The 23,575-nt window shown below is 32.3% G+C and overlaps 4 protein-coding genes across 9 annotated transcripts in view; 3 read left to right on the top strand and 1 right to left on the bottom strand.

Moving 5' to 3' along the window:
• The first annotated feature begins 25 nt into the window (after nt 1-25).
• On the top strand, nt 26-5,304 carry TrpRS (Tryptophanyl-tRNA synthetase). Its single transcript, XM_085189101.1, has 9 exons — nt 26-173; nt 295-414; nt 505-573; nt 661-820; nt 1,238-1,420; nt 1,720-1,897; nt 2,336-2,542; nt 2,869-3,000; nt 3,575-5,304. Exons 2-9 carry the CDS (start codon nt 303-305, stop codon nt 3,734-3,736), a joined length of 1,203 nt encoding a protein of 400 aa, XP_085045227.1. The 5' UTR covers nt 26-173; nt 295-302; the 3' UTR covers nt 3,737-5,304.
• A 268-nt stretch (nt 5,305-5,572) lies between these two features.
• On the top strand, nt 5,573-7,969 carry sage (salivary gland-expressed bHLH). The gene is made up of 4 exons (XM_085189479.1): nt 5,573-6,082; nt 6,399-6,569; nt 6,905-7,037; nt 7,835-7,969. The coding sequence occupies exons 1-4, from the start codon at nt 5,806-5,808 to the stop codon at nt 7,950-7,952; spliced, it is 699 nt and encodes a 232-aa protein (XP_085045605.1). The 5' UTR covers nt 5,573-5,805; the 3' UTR covers nt 7,953-7,969.
• A 376-nt stretch (nt 7,970-8,345) lies between these two features.
• Nucleotides 8,346-15,460, bottom strand: LOC146536649 (uncharacterized). Its single transcript, XM_085189560.1, has 5 exons — nt 15,302-15,460; nt 13,358-13,491; nt 12,618-12,773; nt 8,934-9,009; nt 8,346-8,561 (listed from the first exon to the last, which is right to left on the bottom strand). The coding sequence occupies exons 1-5, from the start codon at nt 15,447-15,449 to the stop codon at nt 8,446-8,448; spliced, it is 630 nt and encodes a 209-aa protein (XP_085045686.1). The 5' UTR covers nt 15,450-15,460; the 3' UTR covers nt 8,346-8,445.
• A 2,343-nt stretch (nt 15,461-17,803) lies between these two features.
• Ppn (proteoglycan-like sulfated glycoprotein papilin) overlaps nt 17,804-23,575 on the top strand; it is a 72,856-nt gene continuing 67,084 nt past the window's right edge. For 5 of the 6 annotated variants that reach the window (XM_085189159.1, XM_085189160.1, XM_085189162.1 and 2 more), the window contains exon 1: nt 17,804-18,007. In XM_085189159.1, coding sequence (XP_085045285.1) covers nt 17,988-18,007 — 20 coding nt within the window. In that variant the 5' untranslated portion in view covers nt 17,804-17,987. The remainder of the gene's footprint in view (nt 18,008-23,575) is intronic. The other variant, XM_085189161.1, reaches the window with a different exon arrangement.

Below are 23,575 nucleotides of genomic sequence, written 5' to 3'. Positions count from 1 at the left end.
CCTAGTTGCCACTTGGTACTACGAGTTTTTTGACATTTATGATGTGACAAAGGCAAAGTATTACAGCATTTTGACAATTTTTGCCGAATAACCTCGTTTAAAGTATTTTTTGGGAAAGAATTGCCTCAATAAACAATTATAAAATAAATAATTTAAAGTGTAAGACTATATAGGTAACCATTATTTATTACTACTTACAGACTATATTCACAATACTTTATTCAAATAAATTACTTGCCTAAATATCAATTTTTGTTTATGTATTTAATCTATAATATTTTGTGTGCTTTGCAGCATAAACCATGACAGAAGAACAAGTAGAAAACCTGACTATTAATGAAGAAGATGATGTGGTTGATCCATGGAATGTAGCTGGAAAGTCACAAACTGGAATTGATTATGATAAATTAATAAGTAAGTATTTTAATAAGTACAGATAGCAATAAACACATATAATTATAGTATTATAATTCCTACAATAATATTTTAATATACTATTTACAGAAAGGTTTGGAAGTCAGAAAATTGATGATGAAGTTATTGCAAAATTTGAAAGAGTTACAGGGAAAAAAGGTTTGTTGTTGCATTAAGGAAAAAAATACTAATATATACTAATTATAAATATCTCCATTCTAATTGCTAATACATGGTAACTTCCAGCTCACCATTTCCTCAGACGCGGCATATTCTTCTCTCATAGAGACATTCACAGCATTTTAAATCTGGTAGAATCAGGTAAAAAATTCTACTTATATACTGGAAGAGGACCATCATCTGACAGTATGCACATTGGTCATATGATACCTTTCATGTTTACAAAGTGAGTTTACTATATAAACATATTTTTTATTAAATTTGGACTTGCAATAACTATTATTTAATATAAAGGCTACTCAGGTAATTTTATCTCATTTGATTGAATATTGAATTTACATACTATTTGAAATATACTCAATACTTATGTAACAGAAATGATAGAAATTATTGATTCATTTTGTAATAATATTTTTAATTTTCTTAGAATCATTTTCAATGTCATTTGTACCTACATAAACATTGGTATTGATGAATGATTTCTCTTATGTTTATTTTTATTATTCATGTAATTAAAATTTAGAAAGGGAAGGTCAGCTATTTAATCAGAAAGCTGACCAAAGAATTTGTGTTTGGTGTATGACTGTGTTGTTACAAGCCTAAATTAAATGTGTTAATGTTTACATATGTAATTAAATTTCAGATGGCTACAGGAAGTTTTCAATGTTCCATTAATCATTCAGCTTACTGATGATGAGAAAGTTATGTGGCGTGACATTAAAATAGAAGATGCCAGGCAGATGGCTTATAATAATGCTAAAGATATAATTGCTGTTGGATTTGACCCCTCAAACACATTCATTTTTAATGATCTAGATTTTATTGGGTAAGTGTGTTGAATGTTAGTAATAGACAAGTAATATTTTTAAAGTTTAAAACCATATTTTAAACAATAAAAATTTGCTTTAATAGTAAAAATATAAAGGTTTACTCATACCTTGAGGCTTAGTGAGACAGTGTCTGACTGTGGGTTCTATTCTACTCTGAGGGTAGATAAATATAATCTTAACATGAAAATTGGGCAGAGAATGCCCAAATTCTTAACACTAGGTTCCCCCTGCCTACCCTGTTATATAAAAAGTGTGGAGGTACTCTTTTATTTTTAATTAATTTATTTATTTCTAGCCAGTGTCCAGCATTCTACCAAAATATGTTGCGGATACAGAGATGTGTAACCTTTAACCAAGTGAAAGGGATTTTTGGATTTGGTGACTCTGATGTGATTGGTAAAATAACCTTCCCCTCCATTGAAGCTGCACCTGCCTTCTCTACAACATTTCCATTCATATTTGAAAATAAAATTGTAAGTACTGTGATTATATTTCCAATTATATTTTACTTAAGTTTGTTAATCAGTTTGGAAAGGTGACTTAATGAAGAGTGTTCTTAGCCATCATTCATCAGATCTCTCTAGTTGTTTGTTTACATTTTAGTGTCAGGAGTTTTACATTATATATTATTATTAATATGCGCGACGGTTGTAGATTCCACTTGGATCGGGGATTTCCATTTGAGAGAATAGTCATTATTTCCATTTTCTTTTCCCCTCTCCTCTCTGCAACACGACAAGCGCTGCGCTGGCTACCGCCTCTCAATATGCCATGTCTCGAAACAAGCGGACAGTTGGGAACTGAGTGTCGAATAATAGGTTTCATCTATCCCCCGCTATATGCGTGATCCACTCCGAGAGAATAAAAATATTATACCATACAACAATATTTACCACTTGTTTTTTTTTCAGGTTCCCTGCTTAGTACCATGCGCTATAGACCAAGACCCATACTTCCGTATGACTAGAGACGTCGCGGCGCGTCTCAAGTTGCCCAAGCCAGCATTGTTACATGCTACCTTCCTACCAGCGTTACAAGGGGCTCAGAACAAAATGTCAGCTAGTGATCCTAATGCGTCTATATTTTTGAATGATACTCCTAAGCAGATTAAGAATAAGGTCAGTAAGTTAAATTAAAGTAACTATAAATGATTTTCTTCTTTTTTTTTTCCATACATACCAGGGTAGGCAGAGGAAACCTAGTCTCAGGACACTCCGTTTCCTTCTTTCAGCTGATTTTTCGAGACATTGTGTGTCAAGGGCAGAACTCAATGCTTTGCTTTGCCTTGTTACCAGAGTGAAGAAATGAGAATATTAATAAATAATAATTCATGGTCCCGAATGGGAATCCACCACGGAATGTAAACATTCATACGTTTTTACTACTGCGCCACGACGGCCTTTAAAAAAACAAAGATTTAAAATTATATGTATATCTTAAATAGATAAACAAGTACGCGTTTTCGGGCGGACAAGCTACTGTTGAAGAGCACAGGGAAAAGGGAGGCAACTCTGATGTTGATATCTCGTTCAAGTACTTAACGTTCTTCTTAGAAGATGATGACCGTTTGGCAGAGGTAAAATTATACTTTGATTATTTAAAATTATTTCTTATTTTGTATAAAAATAAAAATATCTATATTTTCATCTCAATATTTAGTAAGTATCTCAATATTGATATGGAAAGTTACGTTTTTTTTCAAGCATTACAAGTTGAATTGAAGTAAAAAATCTATGAATGAATGAAAGATTTAAACAATTCGCAAAATTTAGATTTGCAGGAACATAAAATATTATACGCTGCCGTCTCAACGCCGCGCTTTGTCTTGTTACCGGAATTAGTAAATGAAAATAATTCATCTACTTGGGTTGGAATCGAACCTATATCATTTCATTTATGCGGAGTCGCGACGCTGTGTCGCTGCACCAAGAGGGACCACAGAAATATATTTAATAGTGTCAATCTAAACCTGCAAACAGGCATTGTACATTTTCTATTGCAATTAGAAGAATTGAGGTTTCTAACAAAAGCTTTATTTGCTTAAAAAAGATCTCTGTCTGTCTGTTTTAGTAATAAAGTATTTTTATTTTAAGCAATATTCTGTACTAAATATTCTCATTCCTTAAACATTGATTACCTTTTTGTTACAGATAAAGAAATTATACGAATCTGGTGGAATGTTATCAGGGGAGATGAAGAAAATCGCTATAGATACTATCACACCAATTATCCAAGATTATCAGGCTCGAAGGGCCAAAGTCACCGATGACGTCATGAAACAGTTCTTCGCGATACGGAAACTTGATTTTTAATTTCTATTTATTTTATTTATATTAAGTTTAAATGACAAACTGATTATAGGAATCGAAGGTTTCAAGAAGGAATTAAAGTTATCACAAATATATTTTTTTATTCTGCTTTGTATACATCAACTGCTAAATTAGTAACAACGTATTTATGCAATAAATACTCTTTTTCAACCCAACATAAATATAGTTTTGGTCAAAGAGTACACATATTGAGGTACATTAGCACGATGGTATTGGGTTCGATCCCATTCGTGGGAATAAGAGATTAAGCGCGTCGTTGTCTCCCAAAACCGAAAATACAATGTCTGAAATTCAGACAGAAGAGAGTGCCAGGCACTAGGTTCCCTCTGCCTACCTTGCTGTATAAGGGATACTTTTCTGTTTTTTCAGCTTTCTACCTTTTAAAAAGTCACTTAAAATTACTAACAATGTACATGGAATATTAATTTATTCATAAATAAAAAAAAAGTTTTGTTTTATAACACACACAAGTCTAAAAATAAATAAACATGACTAAGTCAAGAAAAAGTACAAAAAATATTTTCGAAGATGTTTTTATTTTAAATAAAATAATGTCATCAACTTTAATATTATATATAATGTTCCAACTGTTAAGACGATTTTGGAGCTCATTTAATTTTTGCAATACTACATCTAATTGTAAAATCTTTCCTTAATAAAATGATATATAATACTTGTATATAATACTTCCTTCCTACTAATATTATGTTAATGGATGCTTGTTCCACTATCATAAAAACTACTGAACGGATTTAGATATAACTTGACAGTAATATATAGCTTATCAGTATAACATATATACTACAATTTATAATTTGGCTATAATATAACAAATATTTTAAGCGGGCGAAGCCGCGTTGTGGTCGCTAGCTAAATATGTCTAAAAAATCTATTATTTAACAATAATCTATATTATATCGGAAGGTAAACATTCTAAACTGTGACTCCATACAGTTTTTTATTATGAAAAAAGAATAAATAAGAACATGAAAAATTAAATGAATAGTAACTGTAATCATAATGTAAGAGTTAATAAACATGTGCATTTCTAAGTATTATAAGTGTTATTGTCGCTTTGTTTATATAATTATTATTTTTTTTTAAATAAAAAAGACAACTTTTAAATTATTTTAAGCATTATCTGAGTAAGCATTTAATTACATAGTGACCTCATCTTTACAAGTGTTTCTTTTGTATTTTTTTTTAACTTAATATAACTGTCAATTCATATGTAAAGTATTAAAATTGTATTTTAAAGATCTCAACTTACAGCATTCAGATATTTCAATAGATTTTATTTTAAAGTTGAATTATTATTCTGAGATATGAAAATTATTATTTTATTTCTTTGCACCAAAAGATGATTGTCTTTAAAGCTTTTTTTTAACATATAGTTATTTATAAAGTATATAATTGTCATACAATATGCAATTGTTTTATTGTCCTTTGTACATACAAGAGATTTCTGTAAGGCCTTATTTGTACGGCTGTGCTTAAAGCGTAAAGTATTTATTTTTGGCGAATAAATTGCAATTAAACTGTGAAAGTAATACGTTTTTTCATTTCTTATCTCCGATTTCCTTCTACCATCTTTTCCATTAACTATTAAAATACTTTTTTATTTAATTCCACACCATATTATAAAATAATCACCAAAGCAGTTATACGATAATAAAAAGAATTCTGTTTGTTTATTGAAAAGAAAAAAAAAACAAGTTTATTCAAATTTTATATTAAGCCGAATACGAAACAAATAGATCGTAACAATACAAAAAAGACAACTTTTCGAACACTAAGAAATACACTTGTGTACACAATACCGACTTTGATCGTATATACATGACAATAGAGCACCAGAGTGGATGACACAGTTACACCTCACAACAGGTAGCTGTTGCACGAAATAAGTGATATTTTGGATATTATATTAATATTTCATAGGAAAATTGTGATTTTAAAGACATTTGTTAAAAGATTTAATCAATATCTTCACCAGTTCAAGCAAAACTAAGCTTATGCATTGTTAAGTTCAATAAAGGGCTTCAATAAAGATGTACAGTCAAGCATATGAAGACGACACTCCATTACCATTGATAACCAGCTACACAATCATCAAAGAGACAGAAATAGAAGATAAGAGGGATTCAGAAGATCGTGTGATATTAGAAATAGGGCGGCAAGATGAGAAGCCGCGGGAGGAACATACCTTTTCCCATAAAAAGTACGATAAGACGATATCACACCATAGATCGTACGTTCTGGAGGATTATTCGGAACCACGTAGACTTACGTATTTTAGACCTCAGGAACTTCAATCGTCACATGAAGGTTAGTAACTTTAGAAACTGTAGGTACTTACTTATTGTATTTGTTCTAACAGGAAGCTTATAAGAATTTACAGAGCGGCGTGGTCGTTGTACCGAAAAACCTTAGAACTTCTAAAAAATAAATAGAAAAGAAAAGCTTATAAGAATTGTTATTTTAAAAAATGATAGTTAAATCTACGGAGTTACAGTACGTACAACAAGACTAAAACTATATGAAATATTGATATATTAAGATATTTTGGTGCACGCACCATACTACATTTTTGTAAAACTTTTCTCTAAATAAAAATAAAACAAATGTATATTTTTCAATATAGGGGTGAGGTATATGGATAGATTAGAAGATTACAGAGAAATAAATGTGTTGGACGCGGTGTCGAGGTCCCCTTTAGAGTATTCCCAGGAGTCTCAGGACACTGCCAAGTTTTCTGACGACCCAGAAGACGGTTCGTTGAATTGGAAAGAAAGAGCGTTGCAATTGGAAAAAGGTAGGAGTTATATTAAAAATTTTTCATGTATGAAGAACTTTGATATAAAATTGGTTGAAAAAGAATAAAATTTACAGATTAAAAAAATTTAAGTTTATAAAACTCTATATTTCGCATTTAACATGGCAGGTAGTATTTTAAACTTCGTTTACCACTTTACGCCGAATTCTGGAGGACTTAACACCGCGCTTTACCTAGACACGAGAGCGAAAAAGTGAAAATATTACATATTCCATTTCCTCGAGAGGAAATTGAACCGACAACCCGTCACAGGCTTGTGCGCCTGCGCTACAAATGGCCTCATTGCATTCAATATTATTTATTATTTTTCTCAGAATATAAAAAGACAGCCTGTGACAGAGAGAGGACACGTATGAGAGATATGAATCGCGCCTTCGACTTACTTCGCTCTAAGCTACCAGTTACGAAACCCTCTAAGAAGAAATATTCTAAAATTGAATGTCTTCGGTATGAACTTTTAAATCTACCTAAGTTAAATATTTGGTCGAAAGTTATAAAATAGATACTAAACTAAAGATCTTATAATCTTAATCTATATATATAAAATCGAAAGGTCACTCACTCATCACGAAATCTCAGAAACAACAAGTGCTAGGAATCTAAAATTTTGCATAGGAGTTACTTATAGGATGTAGGTGCTCGCTAAGACGGGAATTTGCAATATTCGACTTCTAAGGGGTTGTTTTTGGGGTCGAAAGTTAGTGTGAAACTTCGTTACTACAAATGCTAGGAGTCTCAAATTTTGCATAGACGTCACTAGGACGTAGTCATGGAGATAGAAATTAATAATAACATAGTTCACGCGGGTGAAACCGCGAGGGCCGCTAGTATATTATATTTGTCTCACGGACAGCCTCCGTTAAGAGAGAATCTAAGTAAAATTTTTAATTGTTTATTAATTGTTTCATATTTTTGACACATTTAGAGACATTGCGACGTCTGTGACAAAATATATTGCAGCGATTCCTTTAGAGATTCCGAAAGCATTGCAAATTGAAAGGCAGAACTCAACGCCGCGCTTTACCTCGTTGCCAGAGTGAAGAAATGAAAATAATAAATAGTTCATTTATTCGAGTGGAAATCGAAACCACAACTTGCCGCGTTTACAGTCACACGCTTGCCCCTCCACCTCGACTGGCGTCGACAAAATTAGATAGTTTATTTTTTTATGATTTTCAATATTATTATATTATATTTAAAAATTGACTCATCTTTATAATATAAAAAAATAACTTTCATTTCAGGATAGCAATTTGTTACATACGTCATCTAGAGTATATGCTAGCGGAAGGCTCGAACGACGACAGCACTGGTTTCTTTGATCCTCAAGTTACAGAACTACGCCGAAGACAAAAATATTGATATATTTAATAAATACATTTGCAGATAAAAGAAAGATAATTTAAATTTATTTTCATATACAATTAAATAAAATATTTAATATCACGCATACCGCAGGGAGGGCAGAGGGGACCTACCCCGAACCCACCACGAACGGTGAGTTACGAGACGCCGTTTGAGGAGAATTTTCAACACATTGTATGTTGCTTGGTTGAAGTCAATGCCGCGCTTTGACTCTTTCTCTGTTACCAGAGCGGAGAAATGAAAATAATAAATATTTCATTCCCCCGAGTAGGAATCGAAGCCACACCCATAGCGTTAAGAATGACACGCTTGCAACACTGCGCCACCTAATTACCTACTAAAATATAATAACTGAAATACTGAATCTGCTTTTTATAAAATATTTTTAATATTTTTTTTACAAAATGTATATAAAACTTAACAAAACATTATATATTTAGTATATACAGTGGACAAGCCTGTATACTTTTTGAATCGATATTTTTATGCTTTAACCGGATTTTTTCCTAATTTTCCTCTCCTTGTCAAGTTCAGCTTGTCGTCTCTCGAGAGCTTTTAGATAATCGATATATGCGCACTTCACTATTAGCGGGATTTTCACGACACCTAAAAAAAACCTTTTTCTAGATTCATTTATTTTGTTAAACTATTATTTTTATACTTTTATAATAAAGTACTGCATAAATACAATTACAGTTAAAGTCCGTATTTAACTGTAAGCTCGATGGCGCTATCAAGTTCGCGATGGTCGCGAGTTCGATCCCTATTCAGAGCAAATAATTATTTTTAAGCTGCACGAGAAAGCACGACGTCGATGTCATCCTTTTGAAAATAAATGCTTCGATTTCGTGTGAAAAGTGGAGAACAGAGGGTCTTGGCATTAGATTTTCACCTACCTAAACTGAAAAGAGTAATTGAACGAATTATAATAATTCTTCCATTTGCTACTATTTTAATTGGTAAATAATTAAATTATACCTGAAAATGATGTAGTTACGAAGCTTTTATACATCGAATAAAGTGGTGCAACGAGACTCTCACTTGACTCTTTTCTCTGCAATATAACATTTTGTTGTATTAGTTAGCAAGAAGCATATTATATTTCATTTTTCAATTTTTTAAGTAAATTACTTATCGAGAGGCAAACTAAATGCCATTTTAAATGTAATTCATATAAGCACATAAATAAATAAAAAATAATAAAAAAAAATCTTACTGATAACATATATAAAATCAAAACAAAAACTAAATTTACAGAGCTCAGAAAATTTTAACAAAATCTAAAGGCTTTTTGCCTATTGTGCTCTAAAAGCTCACAACTTTTAAGCTTTTTAGAGCAGAGTAGGCAAAAAGAACTTGAGAACTTAGTGATAAGACACTTCGATCTCATTAGGACACTTCCATTCCTCAATTTCCGCCGAATTTTTGAGGCCTTGCGTTGCGGAACTCAACGCTGCGTTTTACCTAGTTATCAGAGCCAGAAAAAGGAAATAATATTAAATATTTCATTCCCTCAAATGATAATCAAACCTACTACCTCTCGTTTTATAGTAGCACGCCCTTGCCCCACGACGGCCTACTTATTTACAAATTAACAAGAAAATACTAAAAAAATTCTTTTACTAAAATAAAATCCACAATAAAAAAAAAATCGCACACCCACAGATAAAAAACAGCGCTAATAATAAAATTAACACAGATAATAAAATAAAATTACGCGCCATCACGCTGCCTTATCACCGAGATTGACACTGTCAATGATATGACCCAATTATACTAGGGAGTTATCAACGTCAAGGAGGGCACTTCCTGCGTTCAAGGGTTTCGTTCGCGCCAAAACGTGACCATGTCATGGCATGTCTATTTTGTACTGTACGTGGGAGGAGGGAGGGTCAAGGCGAATTAACGGAAAATAGAAAAATGTTCGTTTATTTTTAGAGAGATAATAAATATAATTTAAATGTAATTAATTATATATATGTATATATTGATGAGACGATGAGGCGCAAGGGTACAAACGTGTGACTGTAAACGCGACAGGTTGTGGGTTTGATCCCCATTTGTAGAAATGAAACATTTTCTTTTCTTTGTAGAGGCAAAGCGCGGCGTAGTGTCCCGCCACTGAACATGGCTCCAGAATTGCTCCAGCAAAGTGGTGAGCGGAGTGCCTTAGAGTGTACTAGACTAGTGTCTTAGACTCTCTCTGTCTACCCTCCTACAATGTGAAGCTAAAAAAATATCTCAAGCGTATATAGTTAATAGAGCCAAATTTCGTTCGCTAACTATAGATAATTCCTATAGAATAAATAAATAGAGTACAAAATTTATATGAAATATTATTTTTTTTGACAAAAAAACTCATTATTAAAATGCCTAAACATTGGTTTATAAAACAATCTCACCTACTTCTTAAGCCAAAGTACATCTCCATACGGAATACTGCAGAAGGAATGCAACAAATATGGAATGAATGAATACAATGTGCTGGTATGACGTCCCTCGTATGCAGCCTACGTGAAGTTACTAGGGCGGCATGAGTTGTGCAGGTGTATAATAAATAGGGTTGATACGTCTTATCTATAGTATACATTTACTATTGAATTTATTTTTTATTATGTATCATGGGTAAGCAAAAATCTCACTAGTGATGTGTGATTGGGATTCTAGTACTAAATGTAAGAGAGAGCTCTTATTTTCAACGTTTGATTACGAAACGAAATTGAATATATTAAAACTAAAAATTATAATTAATAAAAATAAATATTATTTTTATATTTATTTAATTACTCTCTCTACTTAATTTACAATATAATTTTTGACCCTACATTTTAATTGTAAACGAAATTAAATAAATATCTCCAATGAATACTGTGGCAATCCTAACAGCGAATACGGGGTAACCTCTACAACCAGTGTGGTTGGTGGAGGTAGCGTACAACTAGCGTAGCAACTAGGCCCACAGAAGCACGCAATACAAAATAAAGTATAGTACGTTCAACAAGTCGTGGCGTCATCCTGAAGCTAGCTGTAAGTGACTGCCCTAATTAGATTTTATGAATTTATTTAATTTTGTGATATTTTCTTTCCGAGTGACCAATACGCAAAAATTTATTAAAATCTAAACCTAACTACAAAGCGGCCACAATTTATTGATCGTACTACACAATAACAATATCAAATTCATGCCTGAGTTACTCCTCAAGTCCTCAAATAGCTAAAATAACTAATAAGTAAAACCAGTTTGCAAAATGCCTTTGCTAGGGGAGGACGTAACCGGAGCGTGCCCGAGCGCACGACGAACACTAACATTGGACATAGTCAGCTACAATGTACCAGGATATCAGACGGCGGTAGGAGATCTTTCGCGACACTCGTGCCCACGCATTCGGCCTTTGGCCCGCACTCGAGGGAGGACGTTTCGCGTTGGCCGTTGTGGACAACGACGAGCGTTCGGCATTGGACAGTTAGGGACCATAAGTACCAGGATAATATCGACGCGTAGGAGTTTCCAAGGCTCTCTTGAATCTTTACAACGTTTCGATACATGGAAGCAATCAATTGTTTCAGCAATAACACAAATGTACACATTTTTTTTGGCAAAAAAAAAATTAAATTATGACATATTTTTAATAAATTTTGTTTACTAAGTATTATTTAATCATAATCATTTTACACTATTTCCATATGAATATTAGTATACATCTAGTAACATACATATATGAAAAAGAAATTTATAAAAACAATTATATATGCGGAATGTGTCAATTCATATCGTCGGCGTTAGTACCCTGTGATTGCAATTATTGTAAAAAATTGCCGTAAAAATTATAGTTCCCCTAGTATAGAGGGATTCTATTTAGTGATAAAACAGTATTATATAGTACTTTTTCCAAGTATTGACATCACTTTTTACTGTCTACTGTAAAAACGTCTTCACACACAAATGTAGCAATGCCCGACATAAAAATTTTATCAATTAAAATGGCGCAATCGCCCAGTGATAACGTTTATGCTATTCATTTTATTCATGTGTTCAATTTGCGCTCTTTAAAACAGAGCTTAAACAATATGAATGAAAATTTTATATGCTTTGTAATGTTTCAAAATTGAAGTTAGTGGTACTAGTACTTTAGTTTTTTATTTAATATTAATAAGATATAATAATAATATTATAATATAATTTAATATATAGCACTTGATAAACGTTTTTTGTAATAATTATTTTTAAACTTATATAATTAATAGATTTTATTAATATTAATTCATGAATAAGTTAAAACAATAAAACTAATTTAACTATGGATAGCACACAACTATAATATGAAATACTCAAGAAATAATTTCATAATACTAAAAATAAAAAACCCCATGAAATTTTAAACCTCCCATAGAGAATCTCCATACAAATAGTTCAGAATCCAGACAAATAAAAAAAAATGTTCTTTCAATGGAGCCAAGTTCGACAGGGTTGCTATGGTAACGAACTGAGCCGGTTATTCAACAGAACAACTGGTGACGTAACTATGAATACTAGGACAGCATGAGGCTGCAGCAGATGTGTTTACCAAAGTGGGGTTGTAAATTGCAATAAACGTACAAAGAATAACGAACTCTATCCAAAGTATATAAGATATAATTTCATTTGGCTGAAAGTGTACTTACTATGACGTTACCACACTGATCGAAGGTAGGCGGCCGTCTAGTGTTGATACTGCGAATGTACTCCTGCCACCGGTGGATACACTCAGTGACGTCGCGCTGGTCGCCCCACACTCCTTGCGTGTACGTGAAGTACACTGCGCCTACCAGGATACCAGCCTGGGGAAGGAGATTCGCTTATTACTCGACTAGTTACTAATAGCGATGAAATGCTAAGGAGGTTTTAGTTAATGTTGTAATAAACAGTTTCCAATGTACATACTAAAAATTAAATCAGCTTCACGCTGCATATACATAGGGAACATAGTGTTATGACACTCTGTTAGGTTGTGTTAAGGGACGAAACTCAACTCAACTGCCGGACTTCTCCCTAGGTGCCAGAGCGAAGAAATGACAATGACAGACAGGAGCACAAGTGTGTTACTCTAAACGCGACTTGTTGTGGGTTTGATTCCCACTTGAGGAAATGAAATATTTATTTACGTTTATATTTCCATTTCTTCGCTGTGGTGTCGAGGCAAAGTTCGTTCTTCGTTGAGTTCTGCCACTCAACACGCAATGCCTCCAGACATTGGCGGAAAATGGGGAACGGAATCTTATAACACTAAGCTCCCTCTACCTACCCTGCTGTATACGGAATACAACGTAAAGCTGATATTTAATAATTCCCTCAAGTGGGGATCGAACCCACCACCTGCCCCACTACGGCCCCTAATTCTAATCTACTAACTAATGCCACTCACTTTAACAGCGTACATCAACTTGCCGTGGGCATAGTGCGGCACTTTTGTCGCCCATTGCGCTGTCTTGCCGCTCTTTCTTAGTTTATACTCTTCTTTGTCGCATACTTTTATACAAGTTGGATGCACAGGCAGTTCTGGGAGAAAATAAAAATAATTTTAAATTAGTTTTATGGTTTTTGTTAATGCTGTTAGACCTATTGGCTTTTACAGCGTCACCAGGGGTGGAGGGAGGAAATGCAACCACTATGTGGCTGCCTGTGAGGAAGTCGACGACTGTAAGGGCGCCTGCGAGACTCGAACCTCGAACCTTGAACTCGAACCTTGCGGCCGTCGAGAGGACTGGTTGTTTTATGGTAATAAATAATCTGTATCACTCAGTCATAAATATTCTAAGTCCAAGTGGGCTAAATCTATAATAAAATGTAAATGATCGCTGTCTGTAGGTACACGAGAGATACATGAGAAGTTCTGTTTATGAGGACATCTACCAATGTAGTGGAAATAGAAGTAGAGAAGAGTTTTATCTGTTAGTTTGTGCTATTGTGCACGCCAGTCTGAATTGGCTAAAACTTTAGTTTTCAATTTATAGATATAGTCTTTAAACTAATAATGTTATTAGAATACGAAAGCAATCCAGATTAATAAATAATTAAAAAGCAGTAAAACAAATATAAAACTCCATTTGGTTGGGTTTTTAGAGTAAATTGAACCCACTGCACAAAAAGCTCGTTTCGTTAACCACTATCAAATTACCACGAAGTAACTACGATAATGTAATCAATATAGTCAAACAATAATAGTCCTTATTTCGCACTCCATAAAGACACTTACAAGCAATTGTGAATCTAAACCACGTAGCCTCCATACTAAATGTAGTAAGTACCAAAAGTCAACGAACGAGAAAGAGAGCGAAATTTGGGGGAACACGGATCGTTACATAATTTGTAATAGTCACCAGGACGACATAGCTGTTGAGGAGGTTTGTAAGTGCTGTACTCCTGTAACACGTTTGTACGTGTAAGCTGGAGGGAAAGAGATGACCATCTCTTGTAACTTTAACAATGTGGCATTATTAGGTTGACGTGGTCTTTCTTATTAAACTTCGTGTTTTGCTTTGTTTACAAACAAACTTACAATTTATCTTTTTATGTAAATATATGGTATTTAGATTAACTAGCGACCCAAAAGCGGCTTCGCCCGCTAAGTCTTATTTAAACTATATTACTTTTGATGTATAAGCTTCATTACTGTAAAGTTTAATTTAATGTTGTTCAGTAGTTTTTATTTGTTCCTCAAATACACATATATTTTCACAAATTTTCACAATTACAATATTAGTAAAAACTAAGATATGCGTTGTATCTCAATAAGAACGTGTATGCACGCGAAGTACATGGGTTCGAACTTGTGAAGGCTTGGAGTTTGGAAGAATGTTTTAAGCTTTTCGGACGTGCCAGTTGAGCTCATTTTCAAGAAGGAGTTTTCCTCTTTTCTTTGATTACGACGTTCCGATTATGCCAGTTGAGCATAATCCCCTCGCTAATGACACGAAGCGTCACGTTTTATGCAAAATATATGAAGGAGAATGAAAAGAATCAAAATTAGATTGTGAAGTCATAATTTACAAGGCTTTTTTCTGTTAAGCACCCTGCTTAAAGATAACAACAATGTAAATAATAAATGTTATTACAATTGAGACTTTATTATTTTATTTTAGAGGATTATAAGTATAAAGAGAAAAATAACTTAAAAAAGCAACTTGCTTTATAAATAGTTACAAAGTATGTATCGTGTAAGTGGGGAACGGAGTGTCTTAACACTAGGTTCCCTCTGCCTACTCTGCTGTGTGCGGGATACAGCGTGAAGCTGACTTTGAGTGTCCAATAAATATTATCATAATTATGTAAATGGAAGAACTAGAAGCGTTCTATAGTAAAAATTAACCTGGTACACGAGGACAGTAAACTTTATGAGCTGGGCTGCATTTATCATACATTTGCATGTCTGGTTTTGGATGGCTGACGTGTTTCGCCAGGTTGATGGTGCGGCACGCATCGCACCTTACGCGATCAGGATTTAGATTTTCACACATTTTTCACAACTAATTTCTGTATAAGCTCTAAAAAATATTGCTATTTTATCCTATAACATTTTTAACATCAATTTTGACATTTAATATTAATTTTTCTTTCATGTATTTCTTTTAATGACAGAAGATTTTTTTTTTGTGTAAAATAACTTATAACTACCTCCTTTTTATAGTCCATACAATTTCGTGTCGTTTAAAATCATTTATACGCGAACAGGACAGGTAAGAATGTAATTTACATATTTTAACATCGATTGAGATAAATGAATAAATTTTTAAGTGCATTCTTCTTTGTGTGTTTTCTATTGGACCTTGGCGAAGTGCTGAACTAGCACGTTGTTTTTTTTATAAGTGTTGTATAAAGCAAAGCATAAAAAATTGTATCGATTTTATAATTTTATTTGAAAAAAACAATTTAAAATAGCTTTACTTACGTAAAGGCATAAATGCCAATTCAAGTCAACAATTATATCTACAAATGTGAATTCCATTCAGTATTGTTGAATGTTAGCAAATGATACTAGGACCGGACGATGCTCATAGTATGAGCCATTAACATTCATACATTATAATCATTTAACTGTTATACTATAATTGCAATTAATAAAACTTTTTTTTAATCAACTTCACACTGTATCCTGCGCACAGCAGGCAAAGGGAACCTAGTGTTAACCACTCCCTCCACCATTTTCCGCAGATTTTTTCGTAACATGACGATTTGAGTGAATATTAAAACTCACAGTTAATAATAATATATTTTTTTTACAATTTTATTAATAAAAAAACGACATAGTAGTCTAAGCACACAGTACAGTAGTATTACAACGGATGTCAGCGATATGCCCACGCAGCGAAGCATCCGTTCGTTGCGCAAACCAGTGCTTCCGCGCTTCGCTATCCTAGTAACGTTGTAATTGCGAAATTTTGCCAAAATTTTTGGGTACCTTTTAGCTAGGATTGAATTGAGTAATTATTATGAAATAAGCGGATAACTGATTGGGTATAATGGGTATAATTTATATTGAAGATATATGAATATCAGGAGAAAAAAATAAGAGGTTCTTTTAGAATGATGTTCTCATTTATTCCAACGTGTTTTTCTATGTATTGTAATATTTGATTTCTATGATTCAGTTTAGAAGCCAAAAATATATTTATAAGAAAATATCTTAGTCGCTGCGAGCAGGCAGACGTTCAGTTTTGCATATGTCCGTATAACTTCAAAGTCGTAGAATATAATATTGTTATACTATTCCTTATCATTTAACTTGTAATTGATGGATGTTTTGAGTTTGACTGACACCTTATCTGTGCATCCCTTGACGTAATATGTACAATATATTTATTATGTACCTATGCCTATATTATTAATATTTTAATAATATAAATATTTTTTAGTAACTTCAGTCACCAAATGTAGAGCAACTTGTAATATTAAAAAAATATAATAATACTAAAATAATAATTATTTATTGTATGAATATTATAAAAATCTAATAATAATTAAAATCTATACGTGTTTCCTTTCATAATTAATAATCAGGTTAAGCAAAACGTCCCAATTTTTATATAACAAATTATTTTTGCTTATCACAAGGAAGTGGGCTCTAATTAAAATGAATAATAATAATTATTTAAAAATTTAAAATATCGTCATTATATGATTTATGACCAGCTAATTATTAAAGCGTACCACCAACCTTTAAAAAGGACGACCACGACCGAGGGGGTTGACAGAGGTGTCAAGAGCGAAACGACAAAGAAGAAGAAGAAGAAGAATTATTAAAGCTTATTATATTTCCTCATAAAAATCTTTAAATCACAGTCATATTGTTATGCCACTCACCAATTAATAAGTGCAGTAATTACATAGTATTTCGAATAACATATATAACGTATATGTTATAAAATATTAAAAAATACTACAAACTACATATATAAATATAAAAAAATATTAATTAATACTATGAAGTATAACCAGGACCACTCGTGGCGCAAGGGCAAAAGCGCGTGACTGCAAAAGCGACAGGTGGGATTGATTTCGACTCGAGGAAATTAAATATTTATTTTCATTTCTTCGCTCTGATATCGAGGCAAAGCGCAGCAGCGCTATACTACCAGAAATCGGCACAAAATGGGTAATGGATACAGCATGAAGTGAAAAACTAAGATAAATAAAAAAAAATCTAAGCAAAAGACAAAATCGCAATACCTAACATACCTATGAGACAAATAAAAAGCTCGACAAAGCTCATCAGCTCGACAGACCCATTGAAGATTCGCTTTTCATGAATGGCGTGGTGGGGGTTAAGCTACGATGCGCGCGCGCCGGAGGCTATCCTTCAGTTCAGTAGAAACCGCCGCGTGTGAGCTCTACGCTCTCTCTCACGCTGGAGTGCGGGAAATTCAAAATATTAAAATATATATTGATTTTTTTTTTAATGTATTTTTGATCTTATTGGACATTGCCCTAGACAGTGCTTGCAACTAGTGTTGTGTTGTATGTGAGATTATTTACGTGTTCTACGGGTATGTTGTAAGATGGGGATTTCGAGCTTAAGGTAAGGTTTTATAGTTCTAAATGATCATTCTAATTATATATATTAATTAATATATTAAGTATTTGGTAGAATATTTTTTAGGTTACTTTTTTATATTTTGCGTTGATTTACTCTTTTATTAAATAAATTTAAATATTCTTATAAGAATTTTATAAGGTAGGTAATAAATATCTATGATATTATATGGTGTTCGGTATTTTACGAAAACGAAGGTTCACTATTTGAAAAAAATACAATTGTTTAAAAAAGCTATGCCATAGTTGTATTCGGAAAAAAATATAATTAAAAATAAATTTCACGATAATTTTAAAAGTATACCTACTCAGTTTCCCCGAATAATTTTATATGTCTTTATTTCAAACTAGGTTTAAAATGTAAAAATTGTTTTCTATCAATTGAAAGGATTTGCCAGCAAATGTCTAAAGGCGTTTTTTCCTTTTATTTCTTTTAATATTCATTTTATTTGTATCATTTTTAAAACATTTTTTTAAATTTAAAGCTTCTTTTATTTTATTTTTTTTTTCATTTATTTTAGTACTTTAAGAATAACATTTTAATATTATGCATAATATATTACAAAGAAAAGTTATAAAATAGGTATATAGAATTTTTATATAAGTAAATACCATTGATGATGGGATGCAAACCTGGACAACTTAACTTATCTTGATATGATATACATTTGCATTAAAATTAAAGGTCGTAGGACTTTATATCTCTAGACGTAAGAAAAGTATAAAGATAGCGCTTTATCGCTAATGGAAAAATAATTAAGCTTCATTAAAACTTGAAATGAGACACTATTTTTAGCAGTATTTGTTCTGGAGTTTAGCTTTGAACAGATATGTTCCTGTAAACGTTTTTTTTCATCTCTGCCCCCCCTATTTCTAAGCCTTATACTTGTGCCGTATAATGGAATTATTTTAAATCCTAATATAACATATTTTGCAAAAGTAAGTAGTTGCAACGTTATAAGCCATTTGTATTTAATAGTCTATAATCTATATATTATTGTCCTAAAATATGTATTTAAATAAAACGTCAACGAACTTTTAGCGCCATTTAATAATGGACCAAAGGAGGCAATCCCGGTCAATTGCCATGCTTACGTGTACGAATAGAATATATTTTATTTATTATTTACAAATAATCAACATTTTCTCCATAATTTTAAAACAGCAAAATGTCATATATGTACTGTAAAATTTTTGAAAAATATATATATATACAGAAATATATTAGCACACGTCTGCTTGTCTTTTGTTTCAAAATTCCCAACTTTTTGCTAACGATCAACAAGACGACGAAAGCTCGAAAGCTTCGCAAATTGGAGCGACTGTCATGTCAATCCTGATCGCGGTGCGGTGTCGGTGAAAGAGGGGGAAGGAGCCCTCCCCCCCTCCAAACTGGATCGGCCCTTAAAAAAGACCAGGTTTAAAACTAAGCCTATTGTTCCTTTTATCCGTCATCCGACAGTGAAATTCTCTGCCTTCATGCATAAATTCAATACAATCTTTCGCTACTGCCTCGTATAATTAAACGGTTAGCAGATTTAGATAAGGGATGAAAGATTTAAGGTAATATCACAGCTATTCCTTCAGAATTAGGGGTTTTAGTTGAATGGTTACAAATGTCAAATGAAGTTCTTGCGAACTAGCTTTAGGATTTTGTGCACGCGATTTCTTTGAAAACTCTCTTACAACTTGTCTATGGTTTTTTTTATTTGTCCCGGACTGTAATTTAGAATGTAAGTTTGTGGAGCGTATTAAGTGTTACATTATATCGTTCTTGTAATTTTTATGCTTAAATAACTATAATTAGATTTTTTTGTTGTATTTAGGCTTTAATAAGTTATTTTAAAAAATTGTTATGCTTATACAATAGAGGGGAATGGAGTGTCTTAACACTAGGTTCCCTCTGCCTACCCTGCTATGTGCGGGATGTCTACTGGTAAAAGAATTATCCTATTTTGTTTATCGAATAAATAATAACGATAAGACATAACATTTAAAATAATATACACCTGCATTAAAAATTGATATAACCTGGCTCTATATACCAAGTTCTTTCCATTTCCTGGTTAGTCATTAACTAACTTCAAAAAAGCAACAAGCCCTCAATTCGATTGTATTTTATCTCAACGTTTTTTCGCGGTATTTTATTTCAACAGATATTGTATAATATATATAAAAAAAACTAAACTGTACCTCTTAAATAAAAAATAATATGGCAATATTAAAAAAAACCATGCATAGATAATCTATAATTTAACATTATTGAATATTTTTTATTGAATAGCCTTGAATATATAAGTATAATAAAATTCTATACGAAACACTAAATATTATTTAAAATTAATTTATAGACATTTGTTTTTAATAAAACAATTTTTTATAGCTTAATTCAAAATTACAACTGGCAATAAACCCCTATTCTCTATATTTTAAGCATTTGCGAAGTCATTAGAACGAATTAGGTCATTCTTCGCAACGTCAAATAACGATTTAACCGTGGTTTACTGCCATTGTGTCACATCGACCAAATTGTATTGTATTTTAAACTAAAATAGACATTTAACTAAATAAGTTCAAAGTTTAGATAGTAATTGGTTAGTTAAATAAATTTAAAGCCAGAAGTGGCGCAGAGGCATAAAGTGTGCCTGCATTCGCGACTGGTTGTGGGTTCGATCCCCACTCGAGGAAATGAATAATTATTAGAATTTATATTTCCATTTCATCGCTCTGGTGTCGAGGCAAAGCGCGGCGTTGAGTTTCGCCACTCAATACGAAAAATGCCTTGAAAAATTCAGGGGAAAGTGAGGAACAGAGTGTATTAACACTAGGTTCCCTCTGCCTACCCTGCTGTATGTGGTATACAGCGCGAAGCTAATTTAATTTAATTTAAATTTAAATAAACACCGTGGGATCTCAAAGTAATTGGCCAACAAGTGTTTTAAGAAGTTCTCGTTAAACAAACGAGACCTAGACTCAATGTAATCGTGCGTCTGAAAGCGAGTCTAGTGCTTACGAGGCTCTTAGCGTTTATGTGCTCCTGGTACTTGTAGGTATAAAATAAGACCTAGGTCTAGACTTAGACGCGGCGCTCTAGACGTTTTTAAGACTTATTTTGTATGTCTTTATAAATTTATTAGTTCTTTTTTTAGCTTTATATATATTTTTTAATTTGGAATAAAAATATATTTTATCTATATTACCCTTTATAAGCTTGCCATTTTATTGATAAGATAATTAGTAAACGATTTTAAAATGTTAATTCTAATTTATTCTTATTAGAATTAAAAGTTGAGATAATTATTGTTTTAAATGATTAAATTTAAACGAAAAATAATATTTAACCAATAAAATGAATAGCAAAAATTTTAATAAAGGATTTAAGAAAAAAAAAATTAAAGAAGACCCTTTATTTATCTGTGCACAAAATATTTTATTTTAAAATTTTTTAAAGTTATAATCCCGGATATACTTTGTCGAGCTTCTTGTAATGGGAATATATCATCGAGATTTTCCGCATCAGTTCCCGGTACCGTTCAACCATAACCGAATTAGTTTTAAAAAGAATTTTACGAACATGGCTTCAATATGGCATGGACTTGGATAAACATAGCAACGAGATACGAAAACAGATTTTTGCTGGAGGATGTAAAGTTTATTTTCTTTATGATTTTAATATTAACGTTTGCACAGATTTTGAGTTTTTATGTTGACGTCATTCTTTGCTCAAAGTATATACTTTTTTTTAGGTTCACGCGGTAACCCGTATATAGTATGAGGGAGCCGAATGTTAAGACACTTCGTTTCCCATTATCCGCCGAATTCTGGAGCCATTCAAATGAAAATATTAAATATTTTATTAATGAAATTAATGTATTAAATATTTTATTTTCTTGAGTGGGAATCGAATATACGACCTGTCGCATTTGCTGTTACACGCTTGTGCCTCTACGCCACGGCTAACCTTACTCTATAGCTATAATATTTGTTTTGTTTATTATAGTTTTTTTCTTATAATATTTTATTTACAAACTCAAATAATTTTCAAGCTTATTAAGTTAATACAGAAAATTACGTAACGAGGAAAAGTCGTTAGTACATAATATATTACGCTGTAGCTTACAGCCGATCATTAAAATATTATCGTCGGCAAATTTTACATACTAGCTAGCGACCCACTCGCGGTTTCGCCCGCTTGAACTGCAAAATATTTTTTTACGAATCTTAAATATTTTTTTTTGAGGCAAGCCGTTTATCGTAGTCGTTCATTTATTTAAATTTATATTTCTATTTCTTCGTTCTGGTGTCGAGGCAAAGCGCGTCGTTGAGTTCCGCTACTCATTACGTAATGCCTTAACATTGTATCCCGCACATAGCAGAATAGGCAGAGGGAATCTAGTGTTAAGGCCCTCCGTCCTCCACTTTCGTATTTTAAATATATATTCTATAGTTGTATATTACCTATAATAAGATATTTGTATGTTTATAATAAACTGGATATAGATGCATCAATTACCAGGTAGATTGACCGCCTACGTTCAATAGAATCTAAATCGGTCAAGGTTGTATCCAACGTGTAAGCGCTCAGGTAAGACCTGTTTGTTATTGGGGAGAAATTGCCCAATACCAATAAGGAATAATCGCCTCAAATTATAATATTTTCATATATTACTCAATCTACGTTGCCGTACTGCGTTGATAAATAATATAAATGAACTAGTAGTGTTTAGTAGTGATAGAGATTTAAATAGTGATATTTTCCATCTTTTATGTAAGAATGTCTGTATATCTGTATTTATTTTAATAAATTGTGAATCCATACATGTAGGTAGGAATAAGGGTCGTGGACGTTAGCTTTAAAACAATTTTTTAATAGTAAAGTTTCGGGGTGGACATATAATTATTCTGGAGTAGGCTTAGATCACTCGGCCCCATCTATTCCTACACCCATGCTAGCATTTTCATCTTTCCTCCAAGAAATCTCTCTCTCCATAGTTTTCCAATATCTGGAATATGTATTTTAAAGACTTCTCATAACTTCCTATTTACATTACAATTTTTATTTATTTTGTTATATAAATATTAAATTATTTTAACAGAAATAGTTGTAATACTCCAAGGTAAGCTTCACGGTACGTCTTCTAATGTAATGTTTGTCGAAGAAAGTTATTACATACGGAAAGCAATTGTGAGCGTGAAAGCGTTAACATCGATGGCCAGTCTTCATAGGTGTTACTATACTCGTATACTCGTCTCGTATATGTATGTATGTTTGTGTATTCGTTGTTAGCTTTGCAACAGGACATTTTAGTGTTTTACCATATTTGCGCGAAATTTGTTGACTAGGGTCAAATGTTAACATTTTATTATAGTTTTTAATTATCTTTTTTACATAATAATAATTATAATATTAAGTATATAATAAATTACAATATAATATTATTTATTCTACACGGATTATTGGTTAAGGTATAGTTATTGTTTTTAATTTGTTTAGCGTTACCCTGTATCCTGCATACTTAGTACCAGAGCGAAGAAATGAAAATATTAATAAATA

The sequence above is a fragment of the Heliconius melpomene genome, chromosome 8 (genome assembly GCF_056956725.1).
Source record: "Heliconius melpomene rosina isolate 202511_hmr_F chromosome 8, ASM5695672v1, whole genome shotgun sequence".
In the NCBI taxonomy this organism is placed as follows: domain Eukaryota; kingdom Metazoa; phylum Arthropoda; class Insecta; order Lepidoptera; family Nymphalidae; genus Heliconius; species Heliconius melpomene.
Note: the sequence above shows the minus strand (reverse complement) of the source record. Positions and strands in the feature narration are given on the sequence as shown.

Excerpts from the sequence above, each read along its gene's own strand:
- TrpRS (XM_085189101.1), top strand. The coding sequence starts at position 303 with ATGACAGAAGAACAAGTAGAAAACCTGACTATTAATGAAGAAGATGAT. Across the intron at positions 821-1,237 it reads ATACCTTTCATGTTTACAAA|ATGGCTACAGGAAGTTTTCA; the intron begins GTGAGTTTACTA and ends ATTAAATTTCAG. Across the intron at positions 2,543-2,868 it reads CTAAGCAGATTAAGAATAAG|ATAAACAAGTACGCGTTTTC; the intron begins GTCAGTAAGTTA and ends TATCTTAAATAG.
- sage (XM_085189479.1), top strand. The coding sequence starts at position 5,806 with ATGTACAGTCAAGCATATGAAGACGACACTCCATTACCATTGATAACC. Across the intron at positions 6,570-6,904 it reads AGCGTTGCAATTGGAAAAAG|AATATAAAAAGACAGCCTGT; the intron begins GTAGGAGTTATA and ends TATTTTTCTCAG. Across the intron at positions 7,038-7,834 it reads TCTAAAATTGAATGTCTTCG|GATAGCAATTTGTTACATAC; the intron begins GTATGAACTTTT and ends CTTTCATTTCAG.
- LOC146536649 (XM_085189560.1), bottom strand. The coding sequence starts at position 15,449 with ATGTGTGAAAATCTAAATCCTGATCGCGTAAGGTGCGATGCGTGCCGC. Across the intron at positions 13,492-15,301 it reads TTACTGTCCTCGTGTACCAG|AACTGCCTGTGCATCCAACT; the intron begins GTTAATTTTTAC and ends ATTTTCTCCCAG. Across the intron at positions 12,774-13,357 it reads AGTTGATGTACGCTGTTAAA|GCTGGTATCCTGGTAGGCGC; the intron begins GTGAGTGGCATT and ends CTCCTTCCCCAG.